Source organism: Cydia splendana, chromosome 23 (assembly GCF_910591565.1).
Source record: "Cydia splendana chromosome 23, ilCydSple1.2, whole genome shotgun sequence".
Taxonomy (NCBI): domain Eukaryota; kingdom Metazoa; phylum Arthropoda; class Insecta; order Lepidoptera; family Tortricidae; genus Cydia; species Cydia splendana.
The window spans coordinates 8,352,399-8,375,318 of NC_085982.1; the positions used below are offsets into that span (position 1 = coordinate 8,352,399).

General features: G+C 37.6%; 1 protein-coding gene across 4 annotated transcripts; it reads left to right on the forward strand.

Annotated features, from left to right (window-relative positions):
• The first annotated feature begins 1,559 nt into the window (after positions 1–1,559).
• Positions 1,560–17,694, forward strand: LOC134802016 (uncharacterized). 4 transcript variants are annotated; one of them, XM_063774630.1, is made up of 3 exons: positions 1,560–1,620; positions 2,206–2,397; positions 16,842–17,694. In XM_063774630.1, the coding sequence occupies exon 3, from the start codon at positions 16,853–16,855 to the stop codon at positions 17,678–17,680; it is 828 nt and encodes a 275-aa protein (XP_063630700.1). In that variant the 5' UTR covers positions 1,560–1,620; positions 2,206–2,397; positions 16,842–16,852; the 3' UTR covers positions 17,681–17,694. The 4 variants fall into 4 exon arrangements, with proteins under 4 accessions (XP_063630700.1, XP_063630698.1, XP_063630699.1 ...); XM_063774628.1 differs by lacking the exons at positions 1,560–1,620; positions 2,206–2,397 and adding an exon at positions 14,942–15,043; XM_063774629.1 differs by lacking the exons at positions 1,560–1,620; positions 2,206–2,397 and adding an exon at positions 14,993–15,111.
• The last annotated feature ends 5,226 nt before the right edge of the window (positions 17,695–22,920 follow it).

Sequence of the window (22,920 nt, forward strand, 5' to 3'; positions counted from 1 at the left end):
AGTTTATCTTTTATGAATAGAAAATATTAATTTACATTAAACTGCCCCAAATTTAATTAGTTCTTCGTCATAATAATCTTAAAAAAGACCAATAATTTGTATGTAATGAAAAGGTACCTTGTGATTAAGTTACATGATGAGGCATGATGATGATGGAACAGTTAGGATAAACTAATAATATTTTGGGGTTAAGATGGTATAAATCGTCTATTTCTTATCAATAATATATTTCGGTTGCTATTGAAGATAAGCGGCATTGAGGTTCAATGACCTCAGATATTCCATAAGGTAATGCGTCGGGTATTGGCATTTTTCAGCAAACCAATGGCTGATTTACTGCATGCGACCAAACCAAATGAAGATTATTCTAGTTAAGAAACACTTGACGAGAGTAACTTTGGTATAATAGCAGGCTACTTGGATTTGTGATGTCGGTCGATGTACGGTTATAATATTTGCGAGGCCCCCCGACCAGAACTGAAATTATCAAATTAGTTTTTCAGAATGCTAATACAGTTCTCTACCAAACTTCTTTTCCCGTATTGACTAGTTTTTTTGGGAATTTTCAATCTTTTTTCCATAAGGTACCTTTTCTACTAAACTCTGAGACGACATTACTAGGCTTATAACTAACTTATAACAAAAATAAAAACAGGTAAACAAACGTTACGCATTAAGGTTTCAGATCACACAATAAAAAAAAATTGAGCATTTTTTCACCTCTTTACAAAACATTTCATATCTCCGAAACTAGAAACCCTCATAAGGTACCTTTTTCCGTGGAACGTCACATATACGCTCACGTCTACGTGCTTACTTTCTATGCATCTCGCTCGTACTCGCATATGCGAGCAATAGTGCAAGCGAGATGTACAAAAAGTAAATTACGTAGACGTGAGCGTTAATGTCAATGTTAAAACTGATGGTAGAGGCTCAGGTAGCTAAGAGTGCATCCGTTCCACACCAATTTTGGTGGCTAGCCATAACCCGCGCGTGGCGCTGTCGCCACCTAGCGGCCATATCTGTCCTGATCGTAACAGACGCGTTTTGTTAGAGAGTGAGTCTTCTGTACCTATTAGTACTATTATTTATTCTGTGGTAATTGGAAGTTATTAATTCAGAAATGATGTGTGTTAGCGTATATTATTTGCTTTTGTAATAGTGTTCCAAGATATACTTAAATATTTTCTCTCCGAAAATACAGCTTATTATATTTTCCACTATGTTGTCAAGTTAGTTTTAGAACGCGTCCTGTGTCGTCACTTTTAATTTTAATGACTTTGTTTAGGTAATTTCTATGAATTGCTATTTTTGTAATAAATATTTTAATTATTTCTGAAAATCTTAACTGTCTACTATGGGACTTCCCCCTACTTTATATCGCTAATCGTGTTCAATTATAACCAGTATTAGTGAGATCTTAGACCGCAAACACTGGTTAAGGATCTCAAGGTCATGTTATACTGGATTTTACTCGCAAATGTATTTTGAGACCATTGTAAACTATGACGTCAACATTAATGTATATAAGGATTTGCTCTGGAGTAAAGGAACAGTGCAAAGCGCGCAAAGAATCGATATAGACTTGTTTTTTGTGTTTGAGTTGCAGACAAAGCTACAGTGAGTATTGCATAACTATTTTTTGTACCCTCCGGCCGGAAAGCGTTGACTTTCGGCCCGCTGCGCCCCTTTTTGAATCCATTGTTGCGCCTCGGCCGACAATTAACATGGGAACTGAGATATTTCTTACTATACTGCCCTATGTTTGTATGTAATAGGTATACTATGAACCGATCAAAAATAATAGATTGTTAACCAAGGGATGAAAGGCACTCATTTCTGCCAAGGTATTTTGGCGTTCGAACGCAGTGAGAGTTTGTATAAAATCTACCGCGGATGGAGTATCGAGACAAACCTTACTGGCTTAATGATACTTTTGTAATTAAGTTTAGATATTGTGTTGTACCTGAATAAATAAATAAATAAAGGATGACTCACGTTAGACCGGGCCGTGTCCGGTCCGGGCCGGAGCTTCCGGCGCTTACTTTTCTATGACATGACAGGCAATCACGTGATGCTTTCCATAGAAAACGATGCGCTGGAAGCTACGGCCCGTACACGGCCCGGTCTAACGTGAGTCATCCTTAACCTATACCTACCTACCTCTTTAAGACCAATAAGTCACCAGCTTTCTGTCTTTTTCAGAAATGCCTAAGAAGCCGGTTGCCATGATCGCGCCTGGAGGTTGCTGTATCCCAACATTCCCAACTATACCACCACTAGTACAGTTACCAAACCCGTTTCCAAAGCCATGGGACCCCCTGCCCGGACCTTTAGGAAGACCTTATCCAGGTGGTTGTTTTGGGGCAGGAAAGAAGTAAATTCCTCTGACATCATGTACGCATATTTGTAATAAAGATATGTGGTTCTATACCTAATGTATTTTCATTTTTAGAGTTAGGGCCAGTTGCACCATCCACACTTCACAGACCGGTCAACGGCAATCGGCCGTAAACTGTGGAACTTCCCATACAATAAATAGGGAATATTACGCGAAACTGCGAAAAGCGCCACTACCACTATCCGTCACAATCTGGGGGTCTACCGCGAAACAAGAAAATCTAAATTTCGTTATCAGTCTAACCTCTCTATCACTCTTGCATATTCGAGCGATAATAAGGCAGATAACTAAATGTCGATTTTCGCGTTTCCCGGTAGGCCCTTGTTAACAAACCGCCTTGATGCATCAATGTCATATTTTATTGTCTGTGAAAACTTGTCAAAAAACAGTTTAAGGCACAGTATGTATAAGTTACTCTATGGTTTACTAGAGGAGCTAGTGCTGTACTCTGGCGGCAGAACATTGCAGCTTACTCCCTATTAAATTTAGCGTACGCTTTAACGATGACTGACACTTTGGTACAACCGACCCTTATAGTTCGTTTTTTTTAGCATTAGAAAGAAGGTAAGCGATCTTGGCATGTCTTTTTATTAAAAATCACCATTGAAAAATAAGTCACAGCAAATAAATTATAAATCATATACGATCTTTTACATTCTTTTGCTTTTATAAGTAATCGAACGAGCTAGCGAAGCGAAGCGAAGCGAAGCGAAGTTCTTACATTCGACTTGGATCACGCGGCTGGCTAGCGGCACGTCCCGGCATTTCGATGTTTTTAAGCTGAACTGTCAGAAGATAGTTTGATACTCAAGAACTTAAGTAAATTTGTTCTAATTTAAATGAAATTGGGTAAACGTGTAGTTGAGGGCATTATATTTTAGTCATTAAATTATGAGCAGACTCGATCAAGGGATTATTGAGGTAGAAGAGCTTAGAAGGCCAAAAAGCAGTTTGTGAGAGGTCTTGCTATTCTGGTCATTTTATTAGCAAAATAACATGGTCGAATTTAAAATAGTATCAAATGAAAGTGCTCGGTTTGCACTTTTATAATAACGATTTTAAATTTACTATTTTTAAATAATTAGCAAGATAAAAATAAAATAATATAAACATAATATAGGTATTTGACATTTGACAGGAAATATTTCGCCTTAGCACAGATACAGTTTATTTTAATCTCTATGATTTCTATGATGACTTAAATCCAGGGGAGGGACAGTCGTATATAAAGCACTTTATTCGAAAAAATAGCGCCATCTATATTACTTAACGCTAAACTTTTTTTTTAAATATGGCTGAACTTTATTTCGTCAGAACGTCTTAAAAGTCTTGTATCCAGGGCATGGATCAAACAAAAAAATATCTGTTGAACAAATTATTTATGGCCATCGTTGCCATGGAGGCGATTGTCACAAAAAACAACTTTGTCAAATAAAACTCAAAATATTATAACACCCCATTTATTGTCTGTACTACGACATAATTCAGATAAATAAAAATACTTTCAGTTTTACAATGTCAAAAGAAACAAAGTTTTCATACGCCATCACAGTTGCTGAGGACTTATTTACCAAAAAATTTAAAAAAATATTTGGCGGGTAGATTCACAACCTGCTGCGTGTAATTGTGTTTCGTGGTCAATTGTGTGTTATTCCAGCCGTGTATGATAGGTAATTTATTTACATCAACAGTCAAGTTAAAAGTAGGTACCAAATTTGTTTTCATGTATTAGTAAATATCCTGAAGGCCTTTCTTCAAAGTCAAAGTTTTTTACGTTCGCAACATACTTAGACGCTATTTATGCCCCTCCCCCCCTGATATTGACGTTGATATTTCTGGTTAAGAATTACAGATGGCATTTCAAAATGGATGCAAAAAAGTTCCACGACAGGGCTCTCTTTGTCCTATAAGTATATTATACATACTACTCTTTGCTTAAATCTATCAGTCAAGGGCTCCACAGACCTTGCAATAAATCCAGGCGATTTTTGATCCATTCAATCCATTGCCGCCTATAGTGCGACATAATAAAATATTAGAAATTAAATAAAATGGAACTCAAAAATATCCATACTAAATTGTTGCCATGTGTAAGCATTTTACATGCATTTTACGTCAAAAATGTGACAGTTACGTAGAAAGTGGTGCCCTCATTTATTTTCTACTATAGTTGGTCAAGCAGATCTTGTTAGTAGAAAAAGGCGGCCTACTATATTTTTTTCACGCCACTGTTCGGAAATGTGGCAAAAGATGGTCTAAAACCAAGCTGGAAAATAGGCAATAGCTGTAGCACCTGAACCACCACTACTACAATGTTTCATTGTTATCATCATCTGTCATTGGTGACGGTTCGCTACAGCAATGAGTATAATTTAAAATATAAAAATCAATAAAAGGTCTTTTTTAGCGCAACTTTTTCCTTCAAAAATAAAATTAGGTTATTAATTTATAGGACCAATTTCTTGTTTAAAAAAAAAGCAATGATAAAACCATTCATTCATTCAATCCATTCGATTCACGCTTAAGGCGTTTTTTACTTTTGTAGCTGTTTGTGGTTTTTTTTAGCAAAAACGCTTCTAAGTTTTGAGTCGGTTTGAAGCAAACAACAGAAAAACGTCTCTTAAAAGTGATAAAAAAAGTAAAAAAGGCGGGATCGGAAAATACTCACTGAATTGAATAGTGTAAATTGTGTTTGACAAAAAAATACAAGAAACACGTATCTACGCTCGCTATAAAAATAAGTTCTTCTAATGAAGAAAATGATATTCTTACGCTGACACCTACCGAAATTCAAGAGACAGCACAGGCAGTGGCTAGTAATTTGCTACCAGAGAAATCGCGGGCTAGTACTTATAGTTATGCAAATGTTTTATTATTTCCTCGCAGTAGTCGTGAAACACTATGTAATGCCTCGGCCGGAAACGCTAAAGATGGACTCGTATTATTTGAGGGCCTCCACTAAACGTGTCGGCCCTCAAACTCACTCATCCATCTTTTGGCGGTTTTCCGTCCTCTCCTACAATGTACTAATGTCGCACTATACGAGTACCTAAGTAGGTGCAACAAAGTCAATCGCTCTATAATGATTTTTGGTTAACTGCGAGTTCTCAGTTCGGGGCGAACTACTAGTATAAACTAGTTTTATATAGCGTTTTTCAATATTTTTTAATAAAAAGACACGTCAAGATTGTTTACCTTCTTTCTAATGCTAAAAAAACGAACTAATAGCCTCTGAAATTAGATATGATTAATATAACCATTTGACCGGCAAAGACGTCAACTGACGCACGCGGCTACATCCCAATATCAACCTTCGTGCATTCCAACAAGATTCATTATGCGCCGCACACGAGTCTTATTGAGTGGAAGGGTGGCGTTCAAAGGGTTAATGGGAACAACGAAACCGCTCTAGTACTACATAAGCCTCCACAAATGAACAGCTGCCTGATGCCTGGATCCAGTATTAACACATTCATTGCCACTAAGTGCCACGTGCCACTAGCCACGGTTTCGCCGTATGGAGCGCGTAGTCGCTACGAGCAGTGTACCCGACAGTCGGGTTCTTGGCACTGAATGTGTTAAGGATAGTTTAGCAAACACCTGTCTAGTTTCGTTGCTTACGAAACCATGAAATATTTTTCCGGACTAGCTCTCCACATAGGTACCTACAGTCATGGTATTAAATTTCGACATTCCCACAAAACAACAAAACAATAACAACAACAACAACAACAACAACAACAACAACAACAACAACAAAACAACAACAACAACAAAACAACAACAACAACAACAACAACAACAACAACGGCTCCCAGAAAAGTACACACATAAAGGTTAGGACTGCGACGACCACGCGTAATATAAAAAATATGTCCTTAGGTTAGCTTTATATGCCTATTAGAATAAACAATAACGTTTATAATAAGTCATAATAAAAGCAACGCATGTATAATATAAACTACAATAGGACCTGTTGAATAGGTACTATACGTACCTATCGGTGCAGCGGAGTGGTGTTCACGGAATTGGTATAAACAATTTCAACCCTAATGATTAATTACCGTTAATTACGTTAATATCAACCATAATTTACCATTTCAATTCGAATTATCTGTACCAATTCCGTCAACTCCACTCCGCTGCACCAAAAATGCTATAAAATTTACGATGTCTACTTATGTAGGTACATAGAAAACATGTATGACTCAGGAACAAATATTTGTGTTCAACACACAAGTATTTGTTCCTGCCCTTACCGGGATTCGAACCCAGGACCATCGGCTTTGCAGGCAGGTTCACAAAGCCAGACCCTCAGTCAAATATATTGCAAGGATTGTTTTATTATAATAAATAATAAAATAAATAAATAAATATCACAGGACAATTTTACACGAATCAATCTAGTAAGCTCAATAAGGCTTGTGTTGTGGGTACTAGACGACGATATACATAATATATATGTCGCAGTCGGATCGTATAATCCGCCGTATTACATTACGGCTAGCCGTTTTCAAAAACAGAGGCGTTTTGAAATGCGGCGGTTTAACGATTAGCCGGATTGAATGCGGCTGAATGAGAATCCGCCGGAATGTATTCGGCGCCATACGTTCTTCAACACGGCTAGCCGTAATGTAATACAGCGAGTCATTAGCCACCGCTTTGACAGTTTTTAGTTCCCATTTTTAACACCCGTGGCGCTGCCTGACAAACGCTGGGGTGTCCATCAAATCTGGAGTTCGTCGGACTGTTTCTTTTCAAAAAACATTTCTTTCGCAACTTAACTAGACGGAGCCCCGCTTCGCGGGGCTCCTATTTCTGAGCGGTTTGCCCTTCGGGCATCTGAAGCTACCTAACGAACCTCGGCTGCCCTAAGCAGAAAACAAGTAACTCGAAAATTTTCAAAAACGGTTTTTTTGGATTTTTTGAATCTATAATTTCAGGCGCATCTTTCAAAAAAATAATTGTAAAATAATGTGTAGTTTTCAAAAAAAAACATGTTTTTAAAATCCGAGTATCTTTTTTTGACCCTGTATTCTACGCTAAATTCAAGTATATGTCCCATTTCTACGCTAAAGACAAGTAACTAAACAGAGATACTTGTAATTCATATAGATGACCGAGATACTTGAGTTTAGCGTAGATATTCGTAACTGCGAATTAGTTTATTACAATGGTAAAACAAGTATCTCCCAACACAATCTGCGATTTAGGTTAGAAATTAGTGACATAGTTATACAAAAGGTAGCTTGTTTAAAGACATACATAGAAAACAAATTTGCTTAGCAATATTCCTGTCAAAGGTGAAAAGTCTGTGAAATTTAAGTTTAAAGAAAAAGTGTTGTTAAAACAATTAAAATTATCTGTATTGTCTACACTGTAGACTCTACAGTAATGAAAACAGAACACTAGAATACGCCAAAGAAAGAGGAAATCATAATTATGCAGTATCCGTGCCAAAGGTTTTGGAAAAAATTAGGAACAAACAACAACTGACTGTATTCAATTGACCAAAAGGGAAATAATATTTAATCCAGGAATAATGCCAAAAATTGAATTTTTATAAAGACACTTATTATGTGGTAAAGTGAATCATCTGAGGTCAATCTCGAGAAGTGTATTAGTAGAGTTCGACCAAGAAAAGTCTGCAGAGATGTTGAGAGAGTGCCAGTGTCATTTATATGTCATAATTTCATAGAAATTTGACGTTTAAAATAACACCTGCACTGGTGTGCTCTCAACATCTATGCAGACTTTTCTTGGTCTAACTCTACTAATAGACTTCTCGAGATTGACCTTGTGCTATCAAAATCTCTGCAGACTTTTCTTAGTTTAACTCTAGCCACTAAAGAGATCCACCAATTACTTACCATAAATAGGTGTATACTGTATATCAGCAAAATTTCAGATCGATATGGTTTTATAAGAAATAGGTAAAAATGACTTGAAGGATTTAATTAGATTTTTACTTTGTTACAAGTAAAGTTTAATAGTAAATAAAGTAACTATGTACAGTCGCCATCAGATATATCGGAGCGGCCAAGGTGCTCACAAATATCGGAACACGCCTCTATTGTCAGGGCGTTAGAGCGCGTGTTCAGATATTGTGAACACCTTGGCCGCTCCGATATATCTGATGGCGACTGTACCTAAATATGTATTTATCTATACACGTATGTATATATCGTCGCCTAGTACTCATAGTACAAACTTTGCTTAATTTGGGGCTAGGTCAACCAGTGTAAGATTGTCCCCAAATATTGATTTTTATGAACTCACCAGCTCTCACCATTCCATGCACTTGCCTCATTCCTATCAAACACGTCTGTCAAATAGGACTATAAAAAACTGCAAGTCGGACTCGCCCACCGAGCGTTCCTTACAAATTTAGTTATCGTTTTTTTTATTTAGGTACTTTACTTAGGTACCCTTTAAATTTTGAATCCCTTGAGAATGTCGAAATATACTTACATATTTTGGCATAAACCACCGTATCTTTTTTTTACGTTAATGTAGATGTTTGATTTTTTTTCTACATCTTTAAGGGAATGTAGACCTGAGTATGTGGTTTTAATTTCAACTCGATACCTCCACGCGTTTCCGAGATAAAAGATCTTGACAGACAAATGGGCGGAGGACGGACGGACAACAAAGTGATCCTATAAGGTTTCCGTTCTTTCCTTATGAGGTATGGAACCCTAAAAAAGAAAAGTTCGGAAGCAGGATCCTGTAGGTACCACCCATCCATGAAGACAGAGGGTTTGTTGAAGGAATGGGTATCACAAAATAATCTCTGAAAATAAATAAAATCGATGAAATAGGTACCAATAACCATGTGTCAGAAGGTACGAGGATAGCAACATCAATCACTAATTAAAAAAAGTCTATCTTCCAATAGAAAAGACCTTAAAATATAAAAAAAAATTCAAGCGTTTTATTATCTAACAGGGATTTTGAAGTCGATAAACCTGAAAGAAATAACAATCAGTTTCCGGTAGCTTATGTTATTAGCTTTCATTTGGTACCACTTTCTTCTTATTGAGCGGAGAGCCAAATATGTTTAGTATTTAAGAAGCTAAACTGCTTGCTATTTCCAAGCTAAACACGAGATACTTGAATTTGTGTAGAATGGTTCTTAGATTTTCGGGCAGTAAACTACACAGAAAACATTTTATGCCTGTACAAAGTTTAATATACAAGAATAACAAAAAATAAAGTTTGTATAAGCTTAATTTTATCGCTTTTAACATAATGGTATAAACAGTTGTTACATTTTAAACCAAATACCTAACAAAACTGACAAATTACGTTTTTTTGCTCTACTCAAAAATTTGTCAAAACTGGGTTACTTGTTTTCTGCTTAGGGCAGCCGACCTAACCTAGGTAGGTATACCTATTGATTTAGTGAGACGTCCGTGAAAACATTACACTTTGGGGAAAAAAGCGTAGGTAGGTAAGTAGGTTAGGTTCGTTAGGTAGCTTCAGATGCCCGAAGGGCAAACCGCCCAGAAATAGGAGCCCCGCTTGCGGGGCTCCGTCTATTTAAGTTGTGAAGGAAATGTTTTGGAAAAGAAACACATGTAGTGCGGTGGGACCATGGTAAAAATAAATTAAATTGCAAATATTGTCAAACTCCGGTTACGTAGACGACCGAAAGAACTGGTCACTCTACAATCTAAAATAGTAGTACGATGCGGCTAAACGTTGGCCGCCTTATTGAAGAACGTATCGCAATGACAATCCGGCTAATCGTCGAACCGCCGCATTTCAAAACGCCCCTGTTTTTGATAACGGCTAGCCGTAATGTAATACGGCGGATTATACCATCTGACTACGACATATATAAATACTTATATACATAGAAAACATCCATAACTCAGGAACAAATAATTGCCCTTACCAGGATTCGAACCCGTGACCTCCTGCTTCGTAGGCTACCGACTAGGCTAGGAGGCCGTTTATAAATATTTATAAATATATTAAACATTACACACCTATTAATTACACTATTTTTTAAGCTAATTTAAAACAAAGCAAGTGTTTACGATGATGTAACACGTTTGCTTTCCACACGCGAACCTACTCACTCATCAATGAAATGCACTAATATGACACGTTCCCATACTCACACGTCACGATACTTAAAACTATTTTTTTATACTACGTCGGTGGCAAACAAGTATACGGCCCTGATGGTAAGCCGTCACCGTAGCCTATGCACGCCTACAACTCCAGAGGTGTTACATGCGCGTTGCCGACCCTAACACCCCGCACCCTCGTTGAGCTCTGGCAACCTTACCACAGAATAAATAATAGTACTAGGTACAGAAGACTCACTCTCTAACAAAACGCGTTTGTTGCGATCAGGATAGATATGGCCGCTAGGTGGCGACAGCGCCACGCGCGGCTTATGGCTAGCCACCAAAATTGGTGTGGAACGGATGTACTTTTAGCTACCTGTTGCAATGCGACGAAATTGCGGAGTGAGCCACGCCTGACCTTACTCACAATCAATAGAGCAATGGAGGCCACAAATCAAGAATGACGCTTATACAAAATAAAACCATTATGTATATAAACAATTCATGAGTGCGAAAGAGACAGGTAACATACTCAAAAACGTGACCAGTTTTGAGACTTTATATGTTTGAACCACGAGACTTCTTATGTTTTAAACGTAAATACAGCTTGGCAAAAAAGAATAGAAATTAAAAAGTGGCAAAACTGCATTGTCGTCCCGTTTTCTTATATAAATTGGTTTGAAAGGGACGATACTACAGTGTTGCCACTTTTTAATTTCTACTCTTTTTTGCCAAGCTGTAAGGTTAAAGCGAACTAGAAAAAAACGAAAAGCTGCATTCAGGAGATACCTTAGAATACATTGTGCACTGTTACAAATACAAATAATGTAACATGTAATTAATTAGGTAACATGTAACATAATGGAATGTCATGTGTAATGTTACGTGTACCTACCTGATGTAATGTGTAATGTAACGTGTAATGTAATGTGTAATGGACGATCCAGTATGTAAATTGGCTGTAGCTACCCTTCTCGACCAGTGCGGCGGCGCTGCGGAAAGAGCTAGACTTTTGGCAGTAGGCACTAGAGAGGCTGGGCACTGGCTCCGCGCGCATCCTTCTCCTAAAATCGGAACTTTTTTAGAGCCCAACACGCTCCGGCTCTCGATTTGCCTCCGTTTAGGTATCCCGGTGTGTGCCCCTCATCGTTGCCCCTGCGGTGCGGACGTAGACCAGTTAGGTCACCACGGTCTCTCCTGCCAGAGGAGCGTGGGCCGCTTCTCCAGGCATGCCGCCCTTAACGACATCATCCGTCGGTCTCTTGCATCGGTCAATGTGCCTGCTCTATTGGAGCCGACCGGCATATTGAGAAGTGACGGCAAGAGACCCGACGGGATGTCTTTGATTCCGTGGAGTGTGGGGCGGGTGCTAGTGTGGGATGCAACCTGCGTAGACACGCTGGCCCCGTCACATCTCCACGGAACCTTTGCGAGGGCGGCAGCTGCTGCAGAGGCGGCCGAAAACGCAAAGGTTGGGAAGTATCGCGGTCTCGGCGCCGAATATTGTTTTGTTCCTTTCGGCGTCGAGACCCTGGGTCCGTGGGGTCCTGGCGCCCTGAGTCTCTTTGGAGACCTTTCAAAGAGACTCAGGGACGCAACTGGGGACCCAAGAGCTGGCAGTTACCTCGCTGAACGCTTCAGTCTGGCAGTTCAGCGGGGTAACGCAGCCAGCATCTTGGGGACCTTGCCACAGGGGCCTTTTTTAGATTTAGTTTAGTTTAGTTTAATTTTATTTTAGAATAGTTTGTATTTAGTTTAATTGTAATTTTAAGTTATTTTATTTATTGTTTTTTGACTTGTTTTTGTACCATATATATGAATAAATATTATGTGTAATGTAATGTAAGTAACGTGTAAGCGCTTTGGTATGTAAACTGTAAGCTTGTGGTTTTGTATGAATAAACAATGAAACATGCCATTTAAAAAGAAACAGATTCTTACACTGATTCAAAATTAAACTTTGTCTGCCGCAAAGTTTGGCCCTGAAAGGTGGGCCAAAATGGTTACCGAGTGGGACGCAGGCCGGGGTTCAAGCAGACCGAAAAGGAAATAGCGGGACGACTTGGACGCATTTTATCCGGATTGGCGGGAACTGTACAAATAGGGTTTAGTGGAGAAAAGGACTAAACAAGGCAAACAAAAAAAAAGACATTTAGTGCAGTATAAAATGTCTTAAGTAGGTCCAAAATAAAATCTGAAACAAGAAGAAGTAGAGTACCTATGGAAGTAGTAGTACTTTAGTAGGTATTTATAGAATTATAAACTAATTCCAAAACTATTTCCCTTAGGGATTACCAGGCAGTATTAGTTTTTGTTTTACATTACTTTTTTGACAAAATATCAAAGCATATTTATTTCTCTCTTCTCCCTCGCCTTATCCCGGCATTTTTGCCATGGCTCATTAGCCTGGAGTCCGCTTGACAACTAATCCCATGATTTGACGTAGTCACTATTTTTTACGAAAGCGACTGCTAACTGACCTTCCAACCCAAAGGGGAAACTAGACCTTATTGGGATTAAAGCATATTTATTTATTATAATTATACTAGCTTATTTACAGCAAAAGTAAATTCTGTCTACCTAAATAGCTGTTAAGCAAAGCATTATATTATTGCTCAAGCTTATTGTAGATAAAGTTAGTCCAGTCATAGCCAAATTTATCAACTTGTCAGTAGCTCAGCACAAATATCCTAACAAGCTTAAAGAATCGTTAGTTCGTCCAATCCATAAAAAGGGTGATCGTAAAGTATATTCCAACTATAGACCAATATCCATTCTCTCTAGTATAGATAAAATAGTCGAAAAATGTATAATTAATCAAACCAGCTCTTTTCTACAAAAACATAGTATATTAAATGATAGTCAACATGGTTTCCAAAAAAATAAAAGCACCGCCACTCTCCTCTCCAAATTCACTGACGCAATAAACACTTACTTAGGAGATAAAAAAATAGTTGTAGCGATATTTTATGATTTTAAAAAAGCATTCGACACCTTAGAAATCGATACCCTTTTAAATGGAATGGACGAGTGTGGTGTGGGGCAGCCACTGAACTGTTGGTTCCGTGACTACCTCACATCACGATCATATCGCGTCAAAATTGGTGACGACCTAAGCGATGAAACACAGGTGCAATGCGGAGTACCTCAAGGCTCGGTATGTGGACCGGTGTGCTACCTCATGCATGTTAACAGTTTGTGTGGAGTTATACAAAATTGTTCCGCATATATGTTCGCTGACGATCTTTGCACCTTACGTGCCGGAACCAATCTCACTGATATATGTCATCTGGTTCAACAGGACATAGATTCAATAGTTAAATGGTCACACGATAATGGCATTATATTGAATTCTGATAAGACAAAACTACTCATTATACAATCACCTTATATATGCACCGTAGAAACTCCTTTGCCTATGTATACTCACAGTTTTACTTGTTTCCACGATAAATTAAAAGCTTGTCAATGCAAACCTATAGAAAAAGTTGATTGTTTAACATATCTGGGAGTCAAAATAGATACCGCATTCTCTTGGCAACAACATATAGACCATATCTGTAGTAAATTAAGAATTCTCTTAGGTAGATTTTATCACTTAAGCTATAAAGTACCTAATAACATACTGAAATGTTTATATTTTGCAATAGTTGAGTCTGTATTGAGCTATGCACTTCATTGCTATATGGTTTTACTTTTAAATCATACATAGATAAATTAGAAGCACTACAAATTAGATTCCTAAAACTACTCGTAAATAAGAAAACCAGAAACAGCTGTAAAAACGATTATTATAAACTATTCAAAATTTGCAAAATACTACCAGTTAGTTTAAAGCACAAATTCCTTCTAGCAGTTAACAACCATGGCAATGAAGAGCATAACACAATACTAATAGAACATAAGCATAAAACAAGGGCAGTAACTGCGCGAAAATTTGAAGTCCCCCGGGTTAGTAACTATACTAACTATTTTGGTGACAGAACTCTTAGGAAAAGAGTTCCGTATTTCCTGAATAGTCTACCCGAGAACATTCGGCATGAGCCAAATAAAAATAAGTTTAAAAGCGCCCTAAAACTGTACCTATTGCAAACACTTAAGTGACAGTTGCACATGTGCAAGCCACTAAGTTGCATGTGCCACTAAGTGTTTAGATGTAAAAGATTTAATAATAATTTAAAATTAGTACTCACTTAAATACATGTGTATGTAGAGACTCTTACCTGCAGGCAAACTGTAAATACAGTTTTGCAGGGACCTGTTCAATTATATGTTCTGTACTGTGTGTTAATAATAATAAAAAAATAAAAAAAAATAACAATAACTACGAGTATTAAACCGTCTAATCAATCACAATTTCTTTATTTCATTAAGCAATCATGTAATTTAAAATTACCAATGAGAAAAAATCACTTTCTTTGCTCAGTGCAATGGAAACGCATACATAACCTATATTTCCTTCCTTTCTTACTAGTTATATAGCAGTTAGCAGAGTGTGAACTCTTAATCGTGTACCGCCGCGGCTGGAGGAGGTCAATTATTTATTAAAAATATTGATAAGGTCTGTGCCGGTTGGAGTTGAACGAACTGAGTTGATAGTGAGCTGTGGTGATTTGTGCACGTTTGGTTGTGAGTTTACGTGTTACGTCTCGCGTTGAATGAGCGAATTGCAAAAAAATTGTACGTAATTAGGAGCAATTAAGAAACTGTGATTAGTCTAAAATTGATTGATTCATTTGTGTTACCTATGTAAATTGTATTGTATTGTACATAATTCGTACAAATATAAGTCTATAGCATACGCTAACACACTTTCATGCTTCTAACTTAAATGGAAATGGCTTAACTGTGATAACAGAATGGAATCAATTAACTTTATATTAATTACAGGTCTATGTACAATTTTTTTTACAATTCACTCGAATGGTCCCTGTGACAGTTCTTCTTTTGAATGAACGTAAAAAGTTGGGAGTTTAGCGTGTGAATTTATTTAGAAGTTTAGCGTGTGAATTTATTTAGAAATCGTCACTACTTTGAAAAATTCGCGTATCTCGCACTGCTAACAGAGTTAAGACGCAGTAACTCTGTATGCATACCATACATTAGTTACCGTAAAACGGGGTGAGTAGGTTTCACGGGGAGAGGTAGGTTATGAATGGGGAGAGAAGGTTTGAGAGGGGGATGAGAAGGGATTTTAAGGCTACTGCTACAAAAATAATGTATTCCTATTTAAGATGGAGCTATAGTAATACGCATAATAAAAAAAATCGATCCAACAATCTTCCAAAATCACCTTTGTATGAAAACCCGTCTCACCCCAAATACGAGGCACTACGGGGTGAGGTGGGTTTTCCTCTTTATCGTCAAAGTTATGAAATCGAACTACCCAAAATAAAATAAAAACTAAAATACAAACGTCCGGAACACTTATTATATACACCATTCAGTTTTCATATATAAAAATTAAATGTTATCGAGGTTTGAATTTCAGTTTTGACCCTACTCACCCCATTTTACGGTAGTGAGGAAATACAAAAAAAATACGGTAAAAACTTAACTAATTTAACTTAATTAACTTAATTAATTTTAAGATTTGTTGTAACTACTAACAATTATGGATCTATATATGGATTCGAATTAAATAAATAATTGAAAAACAAATTTTTCAATATTTTTTTTAAATAAGGCCAATAAAAGAGACTTGAATAAACTCAGGACTATCATTTGACGCTAAATGTATAAGGGTTATATTGTATTCATCTCATTCTTATACAACTTAGTCTACATACCTCTCATTTATACTACTTAAAGGGAATTAAATTTATTAGTAGGTAATTAAGTTTTTATTAAAACTAGTGATGTTTTGAAATCTAAACTCATAATAGTCATAATCAAATAATTTAACTAACAGACAAACACAAAAAAAACTATTTGTAATAATTAAAATTTATTTAGCCGTTATCTTATTTACATACACTTTAGTTTATATTTATTTATTTATATAGGTACACACAAAAATTAAGAATATTTGTTATTATTTAAGTTTTTTTTTGTAAATAAAGTATGAAAAGTCAAGCTCACATTTAAATAACATAAATTGTAACAAAACCACAAAATATTATTATTTATACCTACGTCAGAAGTTAATTTGTAAATTATAATTCGCTTATCAAACTGAGTAGTTATTGTAGCCTAATTATTTTGTATCAATATTGTATTAATTTTAATAATACAACAATAATTAATAAATACTTACTAATCTATGTACTCGCAAATCCTAATAAATATAAACGCTCTCGATTCGTTTATCTCTAAGATAACCTCGAAACCTATGAACTGACATGTTTACTTTGTTCCAGATATTTATACAATGCTGCCAATATTACTATTAATGCTATCAACGGCTTTAGCCGACAACTGCTCGTATATTTACGACGGCCAGCAATACACCAGATCATCAATACTAACCATAAAAGGCTTACCAACAAACCTAGTGGTCAACCCAAACAATAAAGATCTTCACTTCACATTGATTGATCTACAATCGCTACAAAATGACGACATTCAAACCAAAATGGATCAATACATACTTAGAAATGGAGAACCAATCAAAATTGACAATATCAACGGGCAAGCAGCAGCGGTCGACGTCAAAAATGATAGAGTATACATAGGCACTGATGATGGATTGACTTTGTTGAACAAAACTGACAAAGCCACCTTTGTTAGTTTAAAAGACGAAGATATAGTCCAAATATTCAAACCGAACCACGGAGACGATCTATATGTTGTTATATTCCCAAACAACGAAGTATTTAAAGTAAACTTAAAGAAGAATGAAAAGAGAAGAGTCCAGTATGTGCCTTGTGCTTTTATCATAGCAGTCGACGCTGACGATAATATATTTTACGAATGCGACTCCAAATACGTCAAGGTTCTACTAAAAGGGTTCCATGAGCCTATTGAGTTTGTTGGTATAGCTAAAAACGCTGCAAGAGCTATTGCTATCGAGGATAATCATAGAGTAGTTTTAGCTGCTAACGATGGTCTGTATCACCTGAAATCAGATAATTTAATTCCTAAGAAGCTAATGGATCTAGATTTCGTGCCTGCAGGCATTGCGTTCGATGATGATGACTTCTATGTATCTACGAACGGGATGGTGTACAAATACAGTAATGACGATTGTGAGGAATAAATTATTTGAGAATTGTGATTAGTTTATTTTCCCATTGCCTATTAGATCATTCTCTAGCCTCGTAAGGCCCAAGGTCCTACCTATAGTACTTATTCAGTTCGATGAAATTTAAACCATATTCAATTGGAACAGAGTCGCATTTCTTTTGCTTCGTTCAATTATTAAACAAAACCAAAATCAGCTCTATGACCTGCGCTAAAGGTTCAATCTTCAGTGGCAAATTCTGGATTTTTCATTTGTATCTGGGCCTTAGCCGGCTAGAGCTATTTCTCTAAATCAAATAAAAAAATATTTCATTTTATTAGATGAGTGACGAATTGAACTTTTCAATAGTAATGCGGCAACGAACGTCACTCGTTTTATAAAGGGAATTGATAGTACTATGTGCTTAGTATATCAATAAAGAATTGAATTGATATATGCCTGATGGAGGTAAGAGGTATTTCCTTTGAAAATATGCAATAGCAATTTAGACGCCGATCGGCGTCATTGCTTTTATTTAATCATAGTTAAGTAAATAACGAAGACCAACCCCATACAATGCCGCTGCTATCAGAAACTTCATAGTTAGAGCAGATTTTACATGTGGTAAGTACTTATATTTCAATTACAGTAAAATCAGGTAACTATATTCCTTATCTAAGTACAACTATGGTTCAGTTTTTACAACTATGGTACTATATGGTACTGGTGTTAACTACTCATAGAACAGAGAGCAACGAACCGCTCTAGTTAGATCTGGGTGTCTGACATCTGTTCATCTGTGGAGGTCAGAATGCTAGGCCAACAAATCTTTTCTATTGGTTTTGAGAGGGAGGCATACCCATAGTCCCGTTAGTTTCTTTTAATTATTTTATCGAGGATCGATCCTATCTATATTTTATGATTTATCACTAGAATAGACGCCATTACGTATTATTGCGGAAATATAAACCGTAGGCACTATGAATAGTTAGACTTCTCTTTACACTTGTTTCTCCCAATAAAATCCCACAGTAAAGTTATATTAGAATTAAATACTTACATAGGTACTCATAATACTTCTTAAATCAAAACTCTAAAACTTTCTTTTAAGTGGCATTCATTCTTTGCCCTCCACCGATGAACACCAATGTTGAATAGGGTATTTGCAGGGTATTTGACTGTATTTAAAATAAATTATTTTACAACATGCTTGAAATAAAGCACCAGAAGATTAATAGAGAAACGTAGACAGAAGTTATCTTTACCCGACTACGGCAACGCAAAAGGAGGGTTATGATTTTGACCGGTATGTATGTGGGTGTGTATGTATGTATGTTCATCTGTTCTCTCATAACTTCTAAAGTACTCATTGAAATTTGACAAACGACGTGTCATTCGAATCGTCTTAATCGTCCGCTGGTTATAGGCTATATGACGTCACAAAAAAATGAACACGGCGCCCTCTAGAGGTTATAAAGCACGAACCAAAAAAATAAAAATAAGTACCTAATGATGACATGTTGTATATCATTTGAAAGAGCTCAATTAGTTAGTAGTAGTAATTCAAATATATACATATTGTTAGCTTTTGCACCCGGCTTTGCTTGCATGCACCCGATAAAACATTAATTTATCTAGTAGGTAATTCGAACTACGAATCTACAATTGCTCTGGATTCTATCTATCCGCGTGTTACGCGACTACGGCGATACAAGAAGGATTTTTCTAAAGAAATTTGTTTGGCCGCTATATACATGGTGTTTTTTAATGACCTGCACTATTATATAACGTGAATAGGTATACAAGTCCAGATCAGCAATGTTTTTTTCGAGATCGGGTTTGGTCCCATGGTAAAAGTTGCTTAGTATATTCACCTCGTAAAATTCGCAGTGGTCAGGCGAAGCATACTGAAACGTACCTATGTGACGCACCGGTCTTGGTCCAAAAGGCGACACTAAAAGGGTCAGGCGTAGCCCGATGTACGTGGCGCGCTGTACGCGGTCCAAAGCCGGGGGCCTTCGGCGCCCTCATACTAAAAGAGTCGGGCGTAGCCCGACGTACGAGGCACGATATATGCGTTCCAAAGCCGGGCGCCTTCGGCGCCCTCATACTAGAGTCGGGCGTAGCCCAGCGTACGAGACCTGATGTACGCGTTCCAAAGCCGGGCGCCTTCGGCGCCTTCATACTAAAAGAGTCGGGCGTAGCCCGACGTACGAGGCACGATGCACGCGTTCCAAAGCCGGGCACCTTCGGCGCCCTCATACTAAAAGAGTCGGGCATAGCCCAACGTACGAGACCTGATGTACGCGTTCCAAAGCCGGGCGCCTTCGGCGCCCTCATACTAAAAGAATCGGGCGTAGCCCGACGTACGAGGCTCGCTGTACGCGTTCCAAAGCCAGGCGCCAAAGGCGCCTTCATGCCAAAGGTTGTCGGGCGTAGCCCGATATATGCGGCGCTCTGCGTGCATTTCTGTACTGAGGACGCCCTCGCAAAAATGAAATCTAATAGGTTTATACCTGAATAAATAACATTTTTAATCAATTTTATTTTAAATACCCTATAGCTACCAGACGCCTGGGTCTAGCGTAAAGTAGCGTTTCAAAAAGTGTATCTGAGGGTAACGCAGTGAATTAACTGTCTAGTTTCGTTGCTTTTCAAATCGTGTACCATTCCACGGCTAGCTCTTTTGATCGGGCTTGGGCACATAAAAACTGTTCCTTAAGGGATGACTCACGCGGACCAGGCCGTGCCCGGGCCGAAGCGCGGACGCATGTCGAGCATGTCGAAACATGTCATTTTCTATGACGGATGATCGGTGATCACGTGGTGTTTTTCATAGAAAACGAAGCTCCGGAAGCGACGGCCCGGCCACGGTCCGGTCCAACGTGAGTCATCCTTCAACCTGTCCAACAAATAACATTAAATTAAATCTTCTCTTTCTTCTTAGCCGTTTCCAACTATTTTGGTGTAGGCCTCCTTCATATCCCGCCATTTATTGCTCAGACTGTGCCAATTGCATCCAATTCTATCTAAGATCTAGAAACGGGCAAACTATACTCAGAAATTGTGAAAATCCTTGGGGGAGGCGGGAGGCCTTCGTCCAGCGTTGGACATCTTTTGGCTGACATATGCCTACTCCAAATCCGCCCAAGACAATTGTTCATCATCATCATCAACATCATCGTCATCATCATCATCATCATCATCTTCATCGTCATCATCATCATCATAACTTAAGAGCTTTGCTCTTGGCGGTGGAGTAAACGCCAATCGCTCATACGACGCATTATTTTTAATTTGGCAGAGTTAAGTATCTATAGTAATTCTAGGTCTCCCTTCTCTTGTCTTTTCAATCCTACCTTCCAGGATTTTTAGGAAAAAGATGTCATGTCGTATTTAAGGTGTCCTACCTACCATTATGCCTCTCCTAAATATCTCTTATTGCATCCAATTACCCAATCAAATTCCTCCCTACTATTTTTTTTACTTCTTATTACCATTGGCATCGTCCTCTAGACCTTTTACCCTGGGACTGATTTGTCCAACGACTCCTTCGAGCCATGTCTTCAGTCTCTTTAGCGATAAGTCCGCCTGTTGACTGCTTCTATCTTTAATCGATTGTTTTTCTTCAAGCTGTATCTTTTAAGGAGGTGTGCCAATAAAGAATATTCTATCTATCTATCTATGGGCCCGATTCGGATTTTGAAATAGACATCTATTAGACATCTTTTAGACATCACCAATATACGATAACGATATGTTTAAGATCTAACCTGTCAAATTTGATATTTGCGCGATTCTGGAGATACTCTTGAACGATTTCCACGGGATATGACTTAGAGATCTAATTCAAATCTAATAGATATCTTACTCTATCTTACGTAAAAGTGACATTGGTTGCCCGAATTGCGCTGCAAAAGAGAACTAGTTGATATTTAAACTATAACGTATCTAGAATGGATCTAGTACGTGTCGTCTTTTGTCAATATCTTGAAGTTCGAATACGGCAGTATTGGTCCTGCCCACTGCCACGAATAAGTACCCAGAAATATAGATTTCATTCTTAAGTCTAGGAAGAAACCTTTTTGTTGATACGAATAGATGAAAACATCTTTTGTATTATAATAGAATAGAACGCATCGGTATGTTATACAGGCTGCTTTTTTTACTCTTCCATATATATATCTTCCTTTTCTTCGATATCGAGGAACTATGGAACCCCCATGATGAGAATTTACGAGGTCTAGACCTCACAGAGATTTTATGTAAATATTTTATTTATATGCGCATTAAAAAGACAAATAAATAAATTATGAGCATATTTTGAATTTCCAATATTAATTAAAACTAAAGATCCTATCCCGTTCTGATAGGGTTCTGATGTTGACGACTGTTGCATTTAACACTTTCGGTGCCGGGCGCCCCGTTTCCAGTACCGTAAAATGGGGTGAGTAGGGTCAAAACTGAAATTCAAACCTCGATAACATTTTATTTTTACACATGAAAACTGAATGGTGTATATAATAAGTGTTCCGGACGTTTGTATTTCTAGTTTATATTTAATTTTGGGTAGTTCCATTTCATAACTTTGACGATAAAGAGGAACACCCATCTCACCCCGTAGTGCCTCGTATTTGGGGTGAGAGGGGTTTTCATACAAAGGTGATTTTGGAAGATTGTTGGATCGATTTTTTTATTATGCGTATTGCTATAGCTCCATTTTAAATTGGAATACATTATTTTTGTAGCAGTAGCCTTAAAATCCCTTCTTACTCTCCTCTCAAACCTTCTCTCCCCATTCATAACGCACCTCTCCCCGTGAAACCTACTCACCCCGTTTTACGGTACGAAATAAACACACATACGTGTTCTTGGCAGTGAATGTGTTAAGATTTACCTCACTCATTTCACTGCCCTCATTACAACTATTTCAAATGTCATAGAAATGGAAACTAACCTTCTTACAGATTTGCCAATAAACGTGCCGGAAAAATACTGAGAACACGTCATGGAAACTTTTCAAGTTTTAAATTATCTGTGGTTGTTTCGCTCTCGGCACAATTCCTGTGGGGCATGGTATAATAATATACTCCGCCTGGTACTCTATTCCCGTCTTTTCTAGGTCACCTAACTGACACAAGCCTACGTCATCATGCGACAGCGCTATATGATAATATGCGATAGCGCTATATATAGCGGCCATGTTATTGTGACGTAGGCCTGTGTCACTCTGGGAATAGAAGACCATGTTTTATTAGACCATGCTGTGGGGTAAT